The sequence below is a fragment of the Corythoichthys intestinalis genome, chromosome 5 (genome assembly GCF_030265065.1).
Source record: "Corythoichthys intestinalis isolate RoL2023-P3 chromosome 5, ASM3026506v1, whole genome shotgun sequence".
NCBI lineage: Eukaryota > Metazoa > Chordata > Actinopteri > Syngnathiformes > Syngnathidae > Corythoichthys > Corythoichthys intestinalis.
This window is the reverse complement of record NC_080399.1, coordinates 27,109,810-27,131,345: the sequence shown is the minus strand read 5'-3', so window position 1 is coordinate 27,131,345 and position 21,536 is coordinate 27,109,810. Positions and strand designations below refer to the sequence as shown.

The following is a 21,536-nucleotide window of genomic DNA, read 5'->3' as shown; positions in this document are numbered from 1 at the left end:
ACTTGCAGCTTGAACAGTACACTTCAAAAAGACAATTTATTGTTAATGGCTGCTGTGACATAATTATTCAATACAAGTGTTTACTTTATGGTTTCAGGCCCCCCCCCCCCCCCCCCAGTGCATTTTTTAATATATGCACGCATACCTGAACCCCCAAACAGACAGACAGACACACATTAAAGCTATATTGATCTTCTGCAAATGAAACACTTAAGATTTTATGATAGCAATAATGACACAGAATTAAGCACATACAGAAAAATAGCTGGGGCCATTTCTCGGCCATATTATAAGTTTCACCGTTGGATTGTGCTTTATGCTGAATGCACACACAGTCAGATACAAAATAACGCGACATCGTAATTCCTAGATGCAGTCCGTGCCCAATCCACTCATTAAGTTCAGCCATTTTGACAAGGTTAGAGCAGCTATCCGACTCCATCACTTTCATTTGTAGCGTTAGCCGCTAGCGGCCGCTAACGTTAGCCGCTAACGTTAGACTGTGGCCTGGCTACCAGTAGAAAGCACTGAAAGCACCATCTCCGGAAATCGTGAGAACAAGGGAGGACAGCGGGTGAAAGCCCATCTGGATGCCACCAAGAGTCTACTAAATGTCGGGTGAAAGTTTGGCGAACCTCCCTTAAGCCACACTCCATCACGTTTTGCTTGTAGCATTAGCTGCTAGCGTTAGCTTACCGGGCTTCTGTTTGATTGGCTTCCTGATGATCACGTGACTCCTTACGTAAGTACTTTGACTGGTTTCTTAAAGGGGAATGAACATAGACAAACAACACAGAGTCAAAGCGGGATGAAAAGCCTATTTTCTTGTTTTATTAATTTACCGAATTTACCGACATGGTCAAAATTACGTCGGTCATCGTGAAGAATTCCGGTGACGGTAAATTTTCGGTTTACCGCCCAGCTCTAGTCGGAATTTGGATGTTTGTGAATCGTTCTCGAATCTTCCACTGTCGAATCGCGAATAATCTAAGAATCGGAAATTTTGCACACCTCTAGCAATTATGGCTAACAATTTTCAAGCTAGACCATTATGAGTATTATTTTCTCCATAGTTAAGCGGCTGAAAAATCCCATTTTATGTTCATACCATAGGTTTCATACTCATTAACTTTTCTCTAACTTACTTCTTTGCATATGTGGGCATTGATCCGCTCACCTCACAGTAAACCTCGTTTTTTTTTGTCACATCGTAGCCAAGCAAATTCCAGTGGTCTCGCCACTGAGGCTGAAACCTTTTCTACCTTTTCATATTGGATTTTGCTTTACCTCAACTCTCCGGTGACTTTCTCTTTGAGTGGTCTTTTTTCCCCGGTGCTTGGCTGGGTGCTCTGGGTTTCAGAAACAGGTCGTCTTGTAGTATAACTTAAGGTGAGTACTGAGATACTGGCTATGAATCAGCAGCAGTAATCAGGTTGTGTGCGTTCACTCTGGAGCGAGCGACAAACACGGAACCGCTGAGAATTAACGTGAAATATTGGACATAATTTATTAATTCGCACATTATTTTTACTGGCCCCACCAGGACAGTGGTTGGAACATTCTGGTGGCCCTGACGGTTTTGAAAGGACGTCCGAGCCACCTGGCCATTTATATTGTCGACCCTTCAGTTAGCTGCCATAGACTCCAACAACCCTGCGACCCTCGTGACTATATATTACATATACTTAAAAACGGAATGTTAAAAAACGAGCATGATACTTACAGTATGCTTCTGTTGACTCCCCCAACAGGTGCTGGAGGATGTGACGGGTGAGGAGTTTGTCCTGCTGATGCGCTTGGTGTCAGGCCTGCGCGTGTTGCAGACGGTAAGCGGGCGTCAGCAACTGGTGGAGCTGGTGGTGGAGCAGGCCTTCCTCGAGCAGGCGCTCAACCCAGCCGACCCCGACACAGTGGACCGCTTGCTTCAATGTACACGCCAGGCACTCCCCCTCTTCTCTGTGAGTACATTCATTGTTTGTTATTTTTTTTTCATGTTTTGACAAGAGCTCCAGTTTCAGTGTCTGGAGTTGTTTATTTGGTTTCCCGAAGCACTTTTTCCCAAACTACTTGATTCATTACTGACAGAATGTTAAGGAATTTCGGCTTCTAGATGGACCTAAAATGCGTGATAACCTTTACAGGCCTATTTAATGTGAAGTTAATGGATTTATGACAGATTTATGTAGTAACCGACCAGTCAACTTTACTATGACACTGATCAACACTGAAATTTTGCTTTCATCTACCCTTTGTAGATTAATTATTTAAGAAAACGTGTCTTTGTTTTGTCATGTAATTTTCCCTGGTTGAAATTTTTAATGGCTACATTTCTTTCTTTCATAGAAAAATGTCCATTCCACACGTTTTGTAACCTACTTTTGTGAGCACGTCCTTCCCAACCTCAGCACGCTGACGACTCCTGTGGCTGAGCTGGACATCCAACTTGAGGTTGGTTTCTGCTTTGATGTTTACAGTCATGTCGATCACCTTCCACTTTTCAAGAGAGTCTGGCTGCAGCCTGCCTCTCTCAGTTCCCTGCTCCGCTCGTCTCCGTATCCATCCCGCAGACAGGAAATGACGCAATATCGCAGCTCTCAGTCTCCTCAGACCAGAAATGACAACATAAAGCAGCGCTTGAGCTCCTAGCTTCTGGTTTTATTGTTGTAATAGTTAACGTCTATTCGAACGTAAATACTAGTTTACTTTTTGCACGTCTTTTATTTTCGGTTTCAGCTTCACTCATTATTATTTAAATAATATTTTATTTCCATACTCCTTAAATTGATTCGGTGAAATCGAGCGATTAACTCTTTAAGCGTGCGCAGTCAGTTTGTTAAAGCCTGCCAAAATGAAAAACACGGTTGCAGTTCGTCAAAATTAAAATACACATTACTGCAATAAAGGTTTAATTAGTGACTGAAAGACTGCCTGTGACCTATCACAGTGTGTACTTCAGTTTGTTAATTGTAAAATTTACTCAAATTGAGAATTATTAGAAATTGCTGTCATCCTTACATTTTTATGAACAGACACATTAATATAGCTTCATTACAATGTATCAAAAAAGTAATATTCTCTCTGTGGTGCAACCAAACCAATTTTCTTGTCTTACATTTTGCTACTTAAATTCATTCATATGGGTGCTCGCTCTTCAAGATCCTAATTAACTAATTCAGAAACTATATTAAGCACTTTCTGCTCCAGGTAAGGCAGCTTTATTTCAAACAGAAATGACAAAATAGTTGTAATGTGTCAGTTGTTTTTTTCTTTTATCCCAGACAATAGTTGTAGTTTGTTTTAATTACCTGACATTTTTTGGCGAAACACTTCGGCCTTCATCAGAGGTAATTAAAACAACCTACAACTAACATCTGGGATAAAAGAAAAAAAAAAACAACTAACCTATAAATGTAGAAAAAAATGAACTCGATACAACCGGTTCTGATGTGGTAAACTTTATTTTTTAGTTTTATATTTTTTTATTATTGAGAGAATACCAGATATTTTCTTTAGTCAACAATCTCCTCAGAAAAGGTAAATCCGTCTTCCAGATGGTTGAAACAGAACTTGAATGGCTCCAAGACATTGTCGTCCGAGCTCATCCTCTTCTATCGGCAGGATGCTTGGGAACTCCTACTGCATTGACCCCCCCCCCCCCCCCCAACCCTGTCCGAGGCTTTTGTGGTGTCTTGCACAATCCTTTTACCAAAACTGTTCTTTGGAAAAGACAAAGAAAAGAGCTATTTGAATGTTACATAAGTAAAATAAAAATGTTTTGTTAATTTTATACTTGATTTTTCTTTTCAGGCATTGCATTAAACTAGGTATATAAACAATCATACCACTTTTTTCCCCACCATATCTTCTTGGAGTGGGCCACCATTAACTTGAAGGAGCTGTGTTCATGTTCAAAAGTGCTTCAGAGTAATGCACACTAAAAAGTCTTAAAAGCTGACCTCAGCAATTATATCCAAATTTCACTTCTTCAACTGATAGACTTGTGGACAACTTCACCCTGCAGTGATGCTTTTGCCTTATCCGTCCTATGGGCAAACTCTTTCCTGTGGGTCACATAAGTTGAAAAAGCACAAAAATAAGTATTCCACAATAGGCCTGAACGATATTGGAAAAAACTATTGTTGCGATTTTTTTTAGGTTTGCAATATATTGCGATATTATATTGCGATATTAAAAAAAAAAGATCTATCTTTTTTAAAGAAATTTTCACTAAATGACTTGAATAGCTGTTTGGAAATACTTTACATAACACACCGTGACCACAGTGTATTCATATAATACCGTTTAATTTGTGAATGGTGAAGATTTCTGTATGAAGGTATCCAGGAAGTCATGTCTGCACAAAATAGATCATTTATTGAATACAATATTTTACACTTCAACAGCAGCAAATACATTAAATGATAAATAAAAGAGCAGGTGCATTAGTCCCCTAAGTTTTTGACAAAATATAACAATAAATAAAAACTTCTGTAAAATAACAACAAAGTTGTCAACATATTTGAACAAAAATATTAAATATGACAAATAAAAGAGTTGTTCACAAACTATAACAATAAATAAAAACCTCAGTAAAACAACAAAGTTGTCAACATATTTGAACAAAAATATTAAATATGACAAAAGAGTTCACAAACTATAACAATAAATAAAAAACCTCAGTTAAACAACAAAGTTGTCAACATATTTGAACTTAAATATTAAATCTGACTAATAAAAGTGCAAGTGCATTAGTCCCCTGAGTTGTTTACACAAAATATAACAATATAAAACTGCAAAACGGCAACAAAGTTGTAAAAATATTTCAACAAAAATATTAAGTATCAAAACTTTATGTGCAGCTGTACTATACTGGACTGTCTCAGAAAATTAGAATACACAATATTCTAATTTTTTGAGACAGTCCTGTGTATATATACAGGACTGTCTCAGGAAATTAGAATACACAATATTCTAATTTCCTGAGACAGTCAGGAAATTAGAATATTGTGTATTCTAATTTCCTGAGACAGTCAGGAAATTAGAATATTGTGTATTCTAATTTCCTGAGACAGTCCTGTATATATACACAGGACTGTCTCAAAAAATTAGAATATTGTGTATTCTAATTTTCTGAGACAGTCCAGTATATAGTTATTTGAAAAATACGGTTTACAATAAATTTAAATATAAAAGAAACAAACTCAATTGAACTTGTAAATAATTGAACTGAATAACTGCAAATAACTGTGATGAATAACAGAACCATTTTAACTCCCAAATTTCCTGCCTTCCTGATAGCTGTCACATGAATAAAAAGAAGAAAAGACATTCCTTCAGCTGTGTTATGTATTTGTCTGCATATCGTCCACTTTCCTTGCTCAGCAATTCTCAACTGGGTCTCATAGGTTTTTGGCCAAGACTATTAGTTTATCCACTATAGCAGGCTTGAGACAAGAACGTTGGCACGTAACAATGTTCCCACCTGTGCTAAAAAGCCTCTGATGGGGAGCTCGTAGCAGGAATGCATAGATACCTGCGTTTTAAATGGTCCCACATGTTTGACAGATTACTTCTTGTTGAGGCAACCATGGCGAGGCACTGTCGACAGGGCTGTTTTTTGTCCCTTATAGTCTTGTTCTTGCCAAAATACTTCCAAAACTCCTTTTGGATACAGTCTTCCTTGCTCCTCCAACGTGTTGATCGCTTGCTTTCACTTTGAGAACGGGCCCTCCTCCCTCCGCTCTGCTGTTCGGCCCCTCCTCCCTCCACTCCGCTTTTGCAGGGGTAGGGGGAGGAGCCGATGACTTGCTGGAGGGAAAGAAGCTGTGCGCTTTTTTTCCCCTCTCCTTCCTCAAAACAAACGTTTGTGGATTAAAAAAAATGAAATTAAAAAACTATCGCACGTCCTTGCGATGGGACTATTGCACATGCGCACATTGCGATGGCGATGTTTAAACGATATATCGTTCAGGCCTATTCCACAATTTCCAAAAAAGAATTAAGGTGCTGTGCACCTACGTTCCTGCGAATGCCATATCAACAGTTTCAAAGACTTACCATGCACCCAAGTTTGAAATTGTCCGCTAGCAATATACACCACAGCTTCCTCAAAGTTGGCATATCAGTCTAACAAAAATTAAAAACAAGTGTAAATAAAGGATAACGACAAGGATAATTTGTAGCCCAATTTGAATGATTCGGTGAACTTCAACTTACAATGGTTAAACTCAAAGAGAGCATCCAGAACGGAGTGAAGAGCATACTACAAATGGATAAATGAATACAAATGTCACAGAGGACAAAATTAGACGGTTAAACTCACCTACCATCAACATGAAGATGCCACAGTCCTTCCCCTATGGCTGTCCCGGAAAACCCTAACGTAAGAATTTAACCGTGTCACTTCCTTCGAGTTTTGAATCATTGAATATACACACTTTTACAAATACAGTGATACCTCAGCTCACGAACGCTTAAGCCCACGAACTTTTCGCCTCAAGAACATTAAATTCGCGAGCATATAGTCTCTGCTGACGAACTAGTTTTCGGCGGACGAACCAATTCACGCGGTCGAAAAGCGCCACGAGAAGCTGACGCACGCTCACGGCGTCCCAGTTCGTCCCCTCACTTTCGTTGAGTGCGGACGTGGTTTGTGTTTGATAGACATTTTGGACCATATTGAGTGTACTTTTGCTATTATGGGACCGAAAAAGTTACCTACAGTCCTTATGGAAGGTGACTCGTGTTACCAATTCGCCCTCGACTGGTAATTGGCGGTGCTTTCAGCTTCCCACCGTAGTGAGAAGTGGACCGGCGAGTCACGTTGGCTCGTTGTCGTCGGTTGTCTTCGGTTCGCCCGATTTCCTCTCCAGAAAGGAGGCGGCGTGCATACAAACACCCAGAGGCGTCGGATGGCTTTTTGTGGGCACTTTTATTAACAACCAAAAGCATGTGGGGGGCACAGCAGTGGAGTCTACGCTAACTGCGCACTTTGCCGGTAACACTCTCCTTCCAAACAGTAACTCCCTCCCTCCCTCCTCCTCCCACTCCATTCCATCAAGCCATCAACTACCATCACAAAGGTAAATAAAACGACTTTATTATACAGTACAGTTTATTTCTTTAATTATAATACAATAGCACATTTATTATACATAAAATAAGGTATATTTTTGTGTAGTTTTAAGGCTTATTTAGTAGAAAATTATGTTTTATGGGGACCTGGGAACGGATTATTCTCATTTTAATGGTTTCTTATGGGAAATAAATGTTCGGAAGACGAACTTTTCGCCTTACACACACTTTCTGGGAACCAATTATGTTCGTGAGCTGAGGTATCACTGTACCTCCATTTCACTTCCAATCCTTTCTTTCCATGTCCCCCCGTTCATTGAGTGTCAAAGTTTTCTGCAATTGAAAGTATAGGTTTAAATGTTTCCATGCATACACAGAACACCAACCAGTCAGGTTTAAATGATTCATGCAAACAAAACAAGGGCGTAGGTTTGCATAGGGACGGTAGGGACATAACACAACCAACTTTTTTGGATGCTAAAGTTGTCCCCACCAACTTTTTAGCAACTTTATTTGCACTATATTCGTCCCTACCAATGTTGAGACCGAACCAATGCCCTTGAAACAAAACAATCGCCATTTTAGAATGGCATTTTAAAATGTTGCTTCAAATGATTGGATGAATCATTTGGAGTGCAATTCTGCTTTAATTGAAGGGGCATCATAAAAAGATCGACTGGGACATACCTTCAAAACCAAACAAGGCTATTCTGGATAATCATGGAAACGCCATGCCAATATGAATGGATACTGAATTTCGTTAGTGATAACAATAGTTCTCTGATCTCATTAATGGATCTGTTTTTTTCCCCACAAATAATCGGAATTTAGATCTTTTATTTTGTTGTGATTTGACTGTTCTTTGAAAATGAACCAAAGCTCCAAGTTTTAGTTGTTACTACTCAGCCTTACAGGCAAATGCATGTGTGGGTCACATCTTGTAGGCTTTCGCCATGTTGCAACAACATAGGAGTCAGCCACAAATATGCTCCTTCCCTGAAAAATACATAATATATACACACGGACATATGTTATATAAATACAAACGTACGCACACACCTACATGAGCCCATACACGCATACCCACATTCCGTAGGCTACATAGTTAAAATAATACCCTACACACGCCAAAAAAATACTTTTTTGTACCTTTTGAATGAGCTACTTGTTGGACAAGTTATAAATATGCATTTCATATCTGCAAAAACAAAAACAAACAAACAAACAAAAAGTTACATTTTACTTAATTGTACAAGTGACACTATGTTCTTTAAAGAAACTAAATCCTCAAAATTCACAGTTGATTCCATTTCATTGTTCAAGCCAAGGGTCCAAAAGTCAACACGTGTCAGGCAAGCTTTCTTTGTTTAGACAATCAACATCATTTCTGGCCTCTTAATATTCAAGATTTACAAAAGCTGATGAGAATGTTGATTGGTTAACAAAACCAAGAGTAAATAATTATGTCCAATTGGTAACTAATATAAGGAATGGTAAGCCTATCCAGATTTCCAGTGAGCACAACATTTGTCTCAGACATAAAAACATACCAGCCGTTCCTGGGCAGGATGAGTTTGAACCGTCCATGAAACTCGGCATGGTCTTATGTTATCACCATTGGTCCTGTCTGCACAGTGGGTTTCGTAGTGTTCGTTTTCTATTAAAAAAAGTGTTCAGCACAGTCCAAAATTTAGAGTACAGTACTACTTATGCTCATGGGTGCACATAAGTGGTCCGCATGCGCGCATGCGTACTGGACGTAGACAAACGCGCTGGCCCTCAACGGCTTCCATACGCTTTTGCGTACCGATGGCTGACCACTGTATTTGCGGAGGACACGAGAAGATAACTTCTCAAAATGTCGAAGAGGCAGGCCACACTGAGTAATTACTTCCGTGTTCCCCCACCCCCGTCAAACGACAGACAGACAACAGAGACGTCACCGGAGCTACCGAAAAAAAGGACTTTTGCTGGCAAGAAGCAAATGATGCTCGCACGGAAATGCGGTACAAAATGTGCCGTGAGAATCCCAATGTCAACGATAAGAGCAGCGCATTTTATGTAGGGTCAAAGAATTTCAGCCATCCAAACTTTGAAAACCCACGGAAAAAACAGAGCGCATGTGGCAATTAAGCAAACTATCGATGTCAAACAGGACCCCACTCGCCCTATGGACAAGTGGCGGAATAAAGGTAATGAACAACGACATGCACTGACAAACGTGTTTTTGCTCGCATTTTATAAAGATAAACATGCACGTTCAATGAGGTCTTATGAGGAGGACATCACACTTTTAAAAAGGCTTGGAGTTAATGTGGGAGCCGCATAATGCCCTTTATTTTGAATTGGTGCTTTTTATTTCTTTACATTTCACTTCAAAGTAATGGCAATTTTGTTGTGCCATTTGATGTTAATCAAGCATTAATTGTTAATATAATTAATTAAAGTTAATTGGCTCTAAGTAAAGCTTGTCATAAATTTATCGCATCAGGCGGGTTGGCTCTCAAGCTCAATGAGGACCAAGTCACATCTCCAGGTCCTCCTCTGAGAACCTGGGCAAAAAAATTATGTGCACCAATGCTTATGCTACTTACTTCCATTTGGATCTGTGTGACATCCCTATATCTGCAGGGGAAGAATACCAGAAACTGAATCACGACCCCCATCGTGATTCAGTTTCTTCCCAACGGAGTGGTGATCTTGGAGCTAGTGAAAAAAAATTAATGAAAAAATATAGCTAAGCAGAGTAACAATATCAAGAAAAAATACAACTTAATCCTATTTGGATCATGTGACAACATTAAAACTACAAAGGACCAGAAAAAACGAAGGCAAAACAACAGTACCATACAACAACAAAAACGGCGAGCTGTGAATTGCAGGCATGTACATAATGAAAAATAAGAGTGCAATATAATGAAAACTACACAGAGGAGGCTGTTCATTGTGGAAAAAAAAAATGTAAAAAGCATAAGCAGCATTACCCAATTCGCTGCTTAATGCATCAGTACGTATTAAACAATACAAGTAGAGCAAAGTCACATGCAGTTAGTAAAGGAAGACATTATTTCAATTACATTAAGAATACTGTATATAAGTACGGTCTTTTCAACTTATTTTCAGAATAAACACTTCATGCTTTCCCCGAAAGTGTTGTTTAGCTATTTAACCTTTTTAAACATGCATATGCTTTTAAAAATCTTTTTCCAGTACGGCCACTTACCGTGTTTTCTTCGCGAGCAGTGAAATGACGTTGCTTGTTGTCGTCGCAAGGGTAGACGACATATCCTGTCTGAGGAGACTGAGAGCTGCGGTATTTGCGTTACTCCCTGTCTGCGGGATGGGTACTGAGACAAGCGGCGCAGGGTATTGAGAGAGGCGAGCTGCAGCCAGACCCCTCTCCCACTTTTTGGATGGCAGTATGAGGGTACACTTGCATGTGACACGGATTCCATAGATTTAATGTGTGCAAACATGATTATATTGTATATTAGAGATTGACCAATATGTTTTTTTAGGACCGATACCGATTATTAGTACTTAGAAGGGCCAATAACCAATTTTTGGAGCTGATATTCATTTGCAGTAAAAGTGTAAAAATTGGCGTAAAAATATTGAATAATGCAAACACTGAACTTCATTGAAATCCTTAAAGCATGTTTATGGAATTTCACAAATCGTATCTATCTAAGTATCCTTGAGCAAGATACTAAACCCCAAGTTGCTCCTGGTGCTGCGTCACCAATAAGTCGATGAGCATATAGTGTGAAGCGGTTTGAGGGCTTTAAATAGGTGGAAAGGAGCGATACAAGTGTAACTCCGTTAGGGCTGCAGCTATCGAATATTTTAGTAATCGAGTAATCAACTGGAAATTCTATCGATTAATCGAGTAGTCGGATAAAACATTACTTTTTAGGTAAAGAGCAATTATGAATATACATGAGGAAACACGACATTTCATCTAATATTGAACCATTTTCAGTCAATCAATGTCTTCATTTTCGATGTACATTGTTGAAAACAGCCAACAATTGCATCTCAGATGTTACTATAATAAAAAGACTAATTCAGTGCTTTCACGCAAAAAACCTCTAGATCTTATTAAAAAAAAAAAAAAATTCTTACCTAAAAATGTCATTACGCTTGATAATACACTTCACTTAAAAGTTAGGTGTTTTTTCCATGTGTTTAATTTCCATTTGTGTCAAGCTATTTTTAAGTTTTATGTTGTCTGCACAGTGGGTTTCGTAGTGTTCGTTTTCTATTAAAAAAAGTGTTCAGCACAGTCCAAAATTTAGAGTACAGTACTACTTATGCTCAGGGGTGCACATAAGTGGTCCGCATGCGCGCATGCGTACTGGACGTAGACAAACGCGCTGGCCCTCAACGGCTTCCATACGCTTTTGCGTACCGATGGCTGACCACTGTATTTGCGGAGGACACGAGAAGATAACTTCTCAAAATGTCGAAGAGGCAGGCCACACTGAGTAATTACTTCCGTGTTCCCCCACCCCCGTCAAACGACAGACAGACGACAGACGAAAATGTCATTACGCTTGATAATACACTTCACTTAAAAGTTAGGTGTTTTTTCCACGTGTTTAATTTCCATTTGTGTCAAGCTATTTTTAAGTTTTATGTTGGTCTAAACTGTAACTCCTGATAGGATTGTGAGTTTTTGCAGTGTTCAAAATAAATGCATGATACCTGTGCAACTTGGTGTTTTATCCAACAATCACTACTGAGCTAAAATTGACAGTTAGCATGATTAAGTTTTCATTTTACACCCTCATCACTCTACAGCGCTATATTTTTGCAGATTAAATAAAGCCTGCATGTAAGACACGTTAGCCACGCATCGACAGTGGTCATAATTAATAGAAACCTATCCCCCCAAAGGGATAACGTTGCATGAGCGAGTGAAAGTAACGTTAATCTTATTTATTAGCGCTGAGAAGTCTACTGCTTTATGATGGCGGCTGTTTACTAACGCCACCGAGTCGGTCATTTCGCATCTCGTTCTACATACATGTGATATCTATGAGATGCATCAGGTGCTACCTGCTACCACCGTAGCATCATGCGGGTGTAGTTTTTAGCAACGTCGGCATAGTTTGTAGCGGCTGTCGGCTGCAGTAAGGTTATTTTTTTATTTTTTATTAATTGCTTCTTCCTCTACGCATGTGATGTCAGCGCGTTGTCCCGCATTAAAAGTAGTCCTGGCAAAACGTGATGCTTAGAGCTGGCAAAAATAAACGATTCCTCGAGGTGAATAAAATTACTCTGATCAGTTTTTAAACTCGAGTTGCTCGGTTATTCGTTTCAGCTCTAAACTCCATTTACCATTACCATTTAACCAATCAGAGGATGAGTTGAATACTAGTGCAGGAGACCGAGGCGTGGCTTTATCTGATCCGAAATAACCCAGTTTTAAATTGGTTTTCATATCGGCCGGTCGGATTTAAAAAAAGCCTGATACGATATATGTCAAATTTCCAAATATCGACGCTGATAATCGGTCTAGTGTTTATGACTTGAATGGTGGTCGTGGAAATATTTGGCAAAAAATGTGATCGTTAGCGCTTGAAAAACATGCAAGTCTATCCTTGGTATGTTTAATAAAATGACTTGTTTTTATTTCCTTCCATGCATAAGACAAAATACAGTGGTACCTCTACATACGATCGCTTCGACACACGAACTTTTCGACATCCGACGTAAAATTTGACTCGCCATTTGTTTCTACATCCGACGACATGCTCGAAATACGACGACAATGGCAGCACCGCAGACGAATGCACGGCGGATTTTCTTGTGTGACAAATCAACACAGGTTTCAGAAAAGGTTGGTACAGGTGGTGAAACAAGGAAAAAGTTGACGCTTACCTTCTAAATGAAGATGCAAATGACAGAAAAATATGAGCGTTGGGTGGGCATCCGTGAAATGGCTCAACAATACATCTCCACGGTCCTCCTCCGACCATCGTTCGCCAGTCTTTATAAGTTAAGCTGACAATTCTTATTGTGGTAACATCTCCAGAGAAATCGCCAGCTTCGCCACGTTTTCATCATTTCTTTCACAACTTATTCAACACAAAACGCCTGCTGTCTGCCGCAATTGACGATGTTCTCAAGAAAGCATTGAAAGCGAAAGTAAACTTTCACCCGCTCCCCTCCCTCTTTGTCACGTCAGCGCCGCGGTGCCTTCAGGTACAGAAAAAAACGTCCGCCTTATTAGAACCCGTTTCGTTACACTATTACAGGAATTATTATTATTATTACATTATTAATCCGATTTTTATTTATTATTTATTTGTTTTGCTATATGTAATGGCCATTTGTAATAGTACCAGCAGTATTTTTTAAGGATTTAGTGCAGGTTTTTGGGCTGTGGAACGAATTAATGGAATTATAATGTATTCCTATGGGAAAATCCTGCTCGACATACGACCATTTCGACTTACAAACAAGCTCCTGGAACGGATTAACTTCGTATGTAGAGGTACCACTGTATTTCTTCATGTTAACCATTGCAAGGGGGCAGGTGATCTAAAATAAACTATTGTTAACATAAGGTTTCCGTGTTATTTCCTGTTATTCCTGTGTTATTTTATTAAGTGTTATTTCCGACTAACGTTATATGTGTCAGTGACGCTTGCTTCTGATCAGTACCTCGATTCCCCTAGAGTTTAATTTTTGCACCGAACATGACGTCAACACGAACAATTGACGAGGTGTTGCGTGTGTGGTATTCAAAACAGTAGCAGCTCATTAGTGATCCTTGTCACACTTTTGCTCCTTTGTCGTATGTGAGGGTGTGCCTCTTAACGCTGCATGCATTAATGTCTGCAGGTCCTAAAGCTGCTGGCAGAGATGAGTCCGTTCTGCGGTGACATGGACAAGCTGGAGACCAACCTCAACATACTCTTTACAAAGCTTTTGGTGGGTCAGTGCTGTGAATACAGTGGAATACAGGCAGTCAAATTGAAACCCAATTAATTTAAGCATTTGAGTCACCCCTTTACGCATTCTTGCAGAAGTTAAAAAATATTCACTAGCCATGTGTTATCCGGTTAGGTGTTCAGCCGCATATTTGTGCTTTTGGTAAATTCAAAAAACCCAGAGCAATATAAGATAATACACAAGGAGAGACATCTATTTTACTTTGATATCTACTATGACCAAAAAAAGTTAACATTTATGTGTGAATATATCAAATTTCAATGTTTCCAAAATTCCCATCTTAACTTTCCTTGGCAATTTACTGGAAACATAACCCAAGTTTATTTTTGTATTTTTTGCAAAGGAGTACATGCCTCTTCCACCAGAAGAGGTGGAAAACGGCGAGCAGCCAGCCAGCGAGGAACCCAAGCTGCAGTTCAGCTACGTGGAGTGTCTGCTATTCAGCTTCCACCAGCTTGGCAAGAAGCTGCCCGACTTCCTCATTGACAAAGTGGATGCCGAGCGCCTCAAAGACTTCAAGATCAGGTGCTTTTGCGTTTAAATAATTCACCTTGGTACATAAGATGTTCCTGTAAAACAACACAACCTGCTTCTGATTACACTCACAGGTTACAGTATTTTGCCAGAGGTCTACAGGTGTACATCAGACAGCTGCGAGTGGCTCTGCAGGGAAAGACCGGAGAAGCGTTAAAGACAGATGAGGTAGACACTGGAAAGCTATCTGAGGGGTTGTTTACATTGTGACGCTCCGACAAAAACAACAGAACCAGACCAATTTCTTGTTTGCATTTACATGGTTACGTCTTGTCGAAATTTTGCATGAAAACGATGTAGTATTCATACCAGGCCCTAGGGGGTAGTGCAGTTTTACAAGGTGATATCTAGGCATGTGCCAGTTACCGGTTTCACGGTTTACCGTGGTATGAAAACGTTGCGGTTTCAAAACCATTAAAATTTTCAGTCATACAGTAGTACGGTATTCACTATTTTTCATGTCCTAAAAATGCAGCCAGAAGTTGCTCACCGCTTCATCTGTTTGTTGCTTTGTGTGTCAGTGACGCTATTCTGCTAAACAGCCAGCGAATCCAAAAACAAAAACAATGAGTATTTTTCTTCAATTTATTGAGCTCTCAAATCGTGGTAAGTGAAATATACAAAATGAATACATTTAAAACGTTGTACAACTGCTTACAAACTACGTGTAAGTAGATTCAACAGGTTAGCACCATGAAAAAGTTCGCCAAAAAGAAAGCACATTTTCCTTTCAAATTCAATATACAAACTAAGTAAAAACTTACAAAGACGAATGTTTGCCTAGGCTTCGCTGGGAGAGCAACTTCGTCGAGGTTTTAAGTCTTACAGACGCTGAGCGAGAAACCAGTTTGAATGAGGGGGGGGGATAGTGTCAAAGATCGCTAATTGCGAAACATGATTTGCCCTAAGCACAAATCCACGTTTGCTGGACGAGGGGAGGTCTCACTCCCAATTTTTTTTTTTTTTTTTAGATGAAACCTTTCCACAACAATATTTACATTTTAACTAACTTATACATTTTTAACTAACTTATTAACTTATGAATTCTTTATGTTCTTTTTAACACAAAGGCATGACATCATGTAGACTACTGTAGAGATGACATAGTGGCTGAAAATGGTGAAACTTCACTTGAGCTTTTTCCCTCCTCAAAAAAAGTCATGCAGTATAGATATATTTATTTTATTTAGAAGTGTTTTTACTTTTTTTTTTTTTTTAGCAATTATTTTGTTCTTGCTCTAGTTTTGAGCAACTTGAGCTATGGGTATAGTCAATAAGTTCTATTTGTTTTTATTTTTTTTAATATTTGACTTATTTTGTGTTTATTTATTTATTTTAACATTATATTCATGTTCCAATTTCCAAATATGTTCTGAAAAATAGAAAAAATCCTGTTCAATGTTATTTTAACCCATACATCTAAAAACATTTTAGAGCTATAAATGCAATACCGCGATACCGTGGTATTTTTGCTCACGATTATCGTATCGTGAAAATCTCATGCCTTGTGACATCCATTAATGCGTTTCCTTGACAACAACCTCCTCAGACCGGAAGACAACATACCCGCCCACTCGAAGCAACACGAACACACGTTTTATTTGTAAAATATTGGATGAACTGAAGCTTGACGTGAACATGCGGTGCACCACACAAGGAACAAGCCGGCATTCTGCGACGTTTACTGTTGTGAATGTTTAGTAGCAGCGACTGTGCATGCCAGAACTGATGTGTGCAAGTGCTGACGTCATCAGAGTGGTAGCGTTCCATTTATATGGCTGCGGAGCAAGCCCCGCAATCGAATCTTTACACTTTGGAGGCTGGAATCAAAATGTTGCGTCATCACCTTCCTTTTTCACCGTCACCGTGTAAATGCAAGGTCATTCCGCGACACAAGCATTGCTTCTTGGTGTCGCAGCGTCACCATGTAAATGGCCCCCGAGTCTGTCAAAACGTTAGTGAGTGCTCACCACTTTTTATTGTTGTCATCAGAACAAAATCAAGGTGGTGGCCCTCAAGATCACAAACAACATCAATGTCCTCATCAAGGTTGGTAACTGTGGGTGGCGGTGGCAGTATATTTTTTTTTAGCAAATAGCAAACCCAGGGATAGATCCACAATTTTTAGATGGCAAACTATGAATTGGGCAATGCTTCACTGTTTTCAAAATTTATCATTATACAGTATCTTAGAGCAGATAATCCTAAAGCAAGTGTTTTTATTCAAGGAATAGCATTTCAAGAATAAATTTTCACCCCCCCCCCCCCCCCCCCCAATTAACTTTCGTATCCCAGGATCTCTTCCACAACCCTCCGTCGTTCAAGAGCGCTATCACGCTGTCTTGGAAGCCTGTCCAGAAAACTGAGGCGGCAGCTGTGGGGTAAGTTTGACACTTAGTTGCACCGCTGATAATTTATTAATTTTTTTGCTGTGGGAAGGATCCTTACCTCGTTTCCCTGCAGTGTCAAGCGTCCATCCAGTGAGGACACAGGCTCGGGAGCCAGCCTGAAAAAGCAAATTGTCCCGCAGCCTCGGCGGGACGCCCGGCAAATCTACAACCCACCCAGTGGCAAATACAGTTCCTCCCTAGGGAACTTGAACTACGGTGAGAACGCAAGCACAGTCGTATCTTGGCACTTGTCGACCTGTTTGTAGTAATTGATTGAAAGTGCTCTTAATTATTTTATGCACTATAAAGACGTTATGACTGTGCATATGTTTAGCCCTTTATACGGCACACAATTAACTCATTGAATGCCATTGACAGTACTAGACTTCCGTTTCATTTTTACTGGGAGAGGCTGGCAGCATGTGATCGTTGCCAGTCCTTCCAGTCAAAATGGAATGAATGTCGAGATCCGTCAGTTGCGGGAGATAAATTATTTCCTATGAAATGAACAAACAAAAAACACAAGACAGTTTTTGAGGGCCATAAACAAGGGTGTATTTTTTTTCATTCATTTAAATCTTATTAATTTTGTACTTATTATTACTTCAGCGCTTATTTCATTAATTTACAATTGCATTTATTCATAAACATTTATAAAAATTGAAAAAGGCACTAATGACTTAAAATATAAAATATATGATAATTATAATTGAGAGCTGGCATTTACTTGTGGACATCTCATTTGGATCCAACTTTTTAAAAACGTTTGACACCAAATCAAACATCCATAACACCACCCACCCACTTACTTTCTGAAAAATAAATACGGTAGTTGATGAATAAAAAATAGGTACCGTAGTATTCGGACTATAAGCCGCTACTTTTTCCTTCATTTTGAATCCTGCGGCTTATAGTCCAGTGCGGCTTATTTATTGATTCATTTGGGTTCATAGGTAACACTTTATTTGACAGTGGCGTCATAAGACCGTCACATTTATGTCCAGCTCAAATCTTTTACATCCATTCAAAAGTGAGATAATTTGCCAGATAACACTAAATAACATCTGTTACAAGCATTAATGCTCATGACAGTGTCATGTCGTCATTATGATTTTCTAATGACAGTCTTACCGTACCACTGTCAAATAAAGTGTTAGCAAATACCATAACTTGCAATTAATGAAACAATTGGAACAGTAACTGTTAATAATAGTTGTCACAGAACATGAATTTTGATTGTTATTTACATCTGTAGTGCTGCAATGCATGCTAGGTGGCATGTTGGATAACAACAGTGTTGACAGCAGGTGGCAGCAGAGGTTGACTGTCTCCCTCAAGGGAGCAGTGATGGCCAAATGAAGTTTCTTGAAGCAATGAAGCTTTGCAGCCAATTGGTTCAAAGCTTCATGCTGGTTCATTGGGTCTTATGACAGTCATATGATCCTGCTGTCAAATAAAGTGTTACCTTTTAATATCTTTTGGTGTAAGTATCCCATAATACAGTGAGGACAGCTGCGGTTTATAGACTAGTATCTATGAACAAATGTTGTTTTCCTGTCAAATTTGGTGGGTGGCGGCTTATAGTCAGGTGCGCCTTATAGTGCGAAAATTATGGTAATTATTGTTTTGTTTCCCAGCTTGAGGTAAATGATAACCCTTGAAATGATTTTTATTTTAATTAAAAAATATTTAAAGCATCCTTGGGTCTCAAGTAGCAGGTCAAATGAAAATAATAAGAAATCCTATCAGTTTAAAAGAAATAAAAAGGAGTCCTTGAACCCTGATTTATGGATTTTAAAGAAAAATATCCACGCCTCCTTTTAAAAGTATTGGTTTTAAGTGTTCATATAGTTTTTCTTTTTTTAAATTGATCAGGTCCTTTGTTCGTTAATAAATTAAACTACTCACAAATTTGGCTTGGGGCCCTTTGTTATAAAGTTTTACTTTTTTCTTGTTTTTCTTTTTAAATTGATCAGGTCCTTTGTTCGTTAATAAATTAAATTACTAACACAATTGGCTTGGGGTCCTTTGTTAATCAATTAGGGAAAAAATCCCTATTTAAAAATGTCCTATTGTGCCTCATTTATCAATCAAAACATTTTAAAAGATAAACCCATGGGTTTTTCAATTCTCACATCATTAATTGATCTGAAATACAAAGCATATACAGTAGCTTGCTTTTTATGAGGAACAATATTTTAAAAATCAGGTCTTAAAAAAGCTAATACTTTGTGGACAGCTTGTTGTCATAGAATCATTTGATCATGTACACTGTAAGTGATTCAATCCTCCTCTGATATTTTGTTTTAATTTATTGATTGATTGATTGAATATCTAATGTTGTGGTCTCCATCACCAATGTCGCTTGCAGAACAGCGTGGAGGCTTCAGGGGCGGAAGGGGACGGGGCTTCGGCACCAGAGGCAACAGAAGCCGAGGGCGGATCTACTGAGGCGGGTCACGAGTGTATGGGAAGGGGGTGGAGTATGGGAAGGGTCGCTTTATGTACTGCATTACATTGGTATATTTACCGTCAACCTGAACGGACGATGTACCACTAGTACTATACCGCTTCCATTAAAAACAAAAACAACTTAGTGTTTATATTTTTCACCCCTGTAGTCATAATGGACTTTTTCTATCCAGACCAACTTGAAGCCAAGGCCCGTAGCGTTAGTTCCTCACTTTTGTTGTTTTCTTCAATGACGTTTATCCTTGTGGAACAAAAAGACTGCAGAGTTGTGACAAACAAATAGTTTTGGTCCTGTTGGATGTTTTTCAAAATATTATAAAAAAAAAAGCTCTTGAGGTTTTTTTTTTGTCTTTTTTTTTTTTATTTGTTGTTGGAATGCATTGGTTTTTATCTTTTAATTTAATGTTTTCACCTTTTTTTGTATAAAAATTTGTTTTTCAGTTTGAATTAGCAGATTGTTACAACTTTGTATGGATCGCTGATATTGTCTGATTTTTATCATAAATCTGTATGGAAGTATTAACAGCCACTGTCATGTTTTAGGCATTGTCAAATATTCACTGTATATCTTCATCGATTCATAAATGTTGGTTGCTCAGTTAATTTTGAGCAATTTAGTTCATTCATAATTTTTGCCAAGCACAAATACATTCAAGAACGACCCCCCCCACCCCCCAACTTTAAAGAATTTAATTATACCTTGAAATATATCAAATAAAAGTTTAGGCATTTTTACTCTTTATAATTGAATTACCTAAAATTGATTACTGTAATTATAAAGTCACACCAATTCCCCTACTTTATTTTGTATTTTACTTTTAAGCAATTGAGCTAATTTGAAATGTTTTTTTGAATTAGGAGCAAATTCCCTGCTAGTGTGTTTTATACCAGTCATGATCCAACATCAATAGTGGCACACATTATTTCCTTAAGGGAAAACAAACACATTTCTACTATATTTTTTGTGGTTTGGGATCTATTGTAAGATAAAGGAGCAAGAAAAAAATTGTTGTGACAGTCTCTTCCCTGTAGGGGGCGATCCATACCAGGGTTTTCCCTCCTTTCAGCTCAACAACTAGTTCTATTTTTAGCTCCGTTGAACGTTTTAAGCTTCAGTATTTCTTTGTCTTGAATCCGAGCAACACTGCAGATATACATTGATATGTTTTAAATGAAAACGCACGCTGGTAATAAGTGGCACCTCGTCAAGGTCGCACATTTTAATATTGTCTGCAATTTTACCTCGCTGTCTACGAAAAATACCAGAAGATGCAGTTTTTGGGGGGTCCCATTTAGCGCACACAAAAGAATGTCATTCCTAATGTCATTACAAATCAAATGATAAGCATTTATGTTAACAGTCATTGGATTGGAGCCTTTTATTAAGTTCACCACATGTTGATATTTAGTCAAAGCATGCATTTGACTTAAAAGGCTTCTTAGCAACTGAAATTTTGTATACCAGTTAGGAAAAAAGATACACCCTACCGTTAAACTCATTTTAAGCAAGCACTAAATACTCTTGCATGTCACGTATGTGGCCATCAGTTAAAAAAAAATAAATAAAAATGATGCGATAGAAATTTAACCATCTAATCACGGTATTTTGACACAAAAAAACATGTCATAAAAATGCTGATCCTTACACTGGAGCTATCGGGATTATGTTTCAAATATAATGGTCAGTGAAGGTTGCACACAGGTCTGTTACTTTTGATTCCCCCACCTGAATCTGCTGTCATTTGTGCGTGGTGCCTTCAAGGTCCTCCCTGAACCTCTCTGCTTTGGGCAACAGGAGGCGGTAAGCGACCATAGGAAAAGAATTCTTTCTCTGGTGATTGATCGTGACCAGGTATTTCCCAAAGCGCGCACGCACACTCACATTCATACACTGCAGAGCTGAAAATAATCACGCAGTGGTACAGGAGGAGTAGGCGAGGGGATCGAAAGTACATACAGCACTGTGGCACAAATGTACATATCTAATCCACCATGCTTGATGTGCTATGCTTTGGATCACACGCTGTCTGACTCCGTTACATTAAGGATTTTCTCTTCCCATTTTGAGTTCTCATGTGAAGCTCATTGGCTGCCATTGATGAT

The 21,536-nt window shown here is 38.8% G+C and overlaps 1 protein-coding gene across 2 annotated transcripts in view; it reads left to right on the top strand.

Annotated features, from left to right (window-relative positions):
- The window catches only part of api5 (apoptosis inhibitor 5), a 32,903-nt gene extending 11,682 nt beyond the window's left edge, over window positions 1–21,221 (top strand). Inside the window, exons 7-15 of one of the 2 annotated variants that reach the window (XM_057836408.1) lie at window positions 1,752–1,958; window positions 2,344–2,448; window positions 13,927–14,016; window positions 14,381–14,562; window positions 14,646–14,739; window positions 16,564–16,620; window positions 16,867–16,952; window positions 17,035–17,177; window positions 21,196–21,221. In XM_057836408.1, the coding sequence (XP_057692391.1) occupies window positions 1,752–1,958; window positions 2,344–2,448; window positions 13,927–14,016; window positions 14,381–14,562; window positions 14,646–14,739; window positions 16,564–16,620; window positions 16,867–16,952; window positions 17,035–17,177; window positions 21,196–21,206 (975 nt within the window). In that variant the 3' untranslated portion in view covers window positions 21,207–21,221. Of the gene's footprint in view, window positions 1–1,751; window positions 1,959–2,343; window positions 2,449–13,926; window positions 14,017–14,380; window positions 14,563–14,645; window positions 14,740–16,563; window positions 16,621–16,866; window positions 16,953–17,034; window positions 17,178–19,332; window positions 19,957–21,195 lie in introns of those variants that run through there. The other variant, XM_057836407.1, reaches the window with a different exon arrangement.
- The last annotated feature ends 315 nt before the right edge of the window (window positions 21,222–21,536 follow it).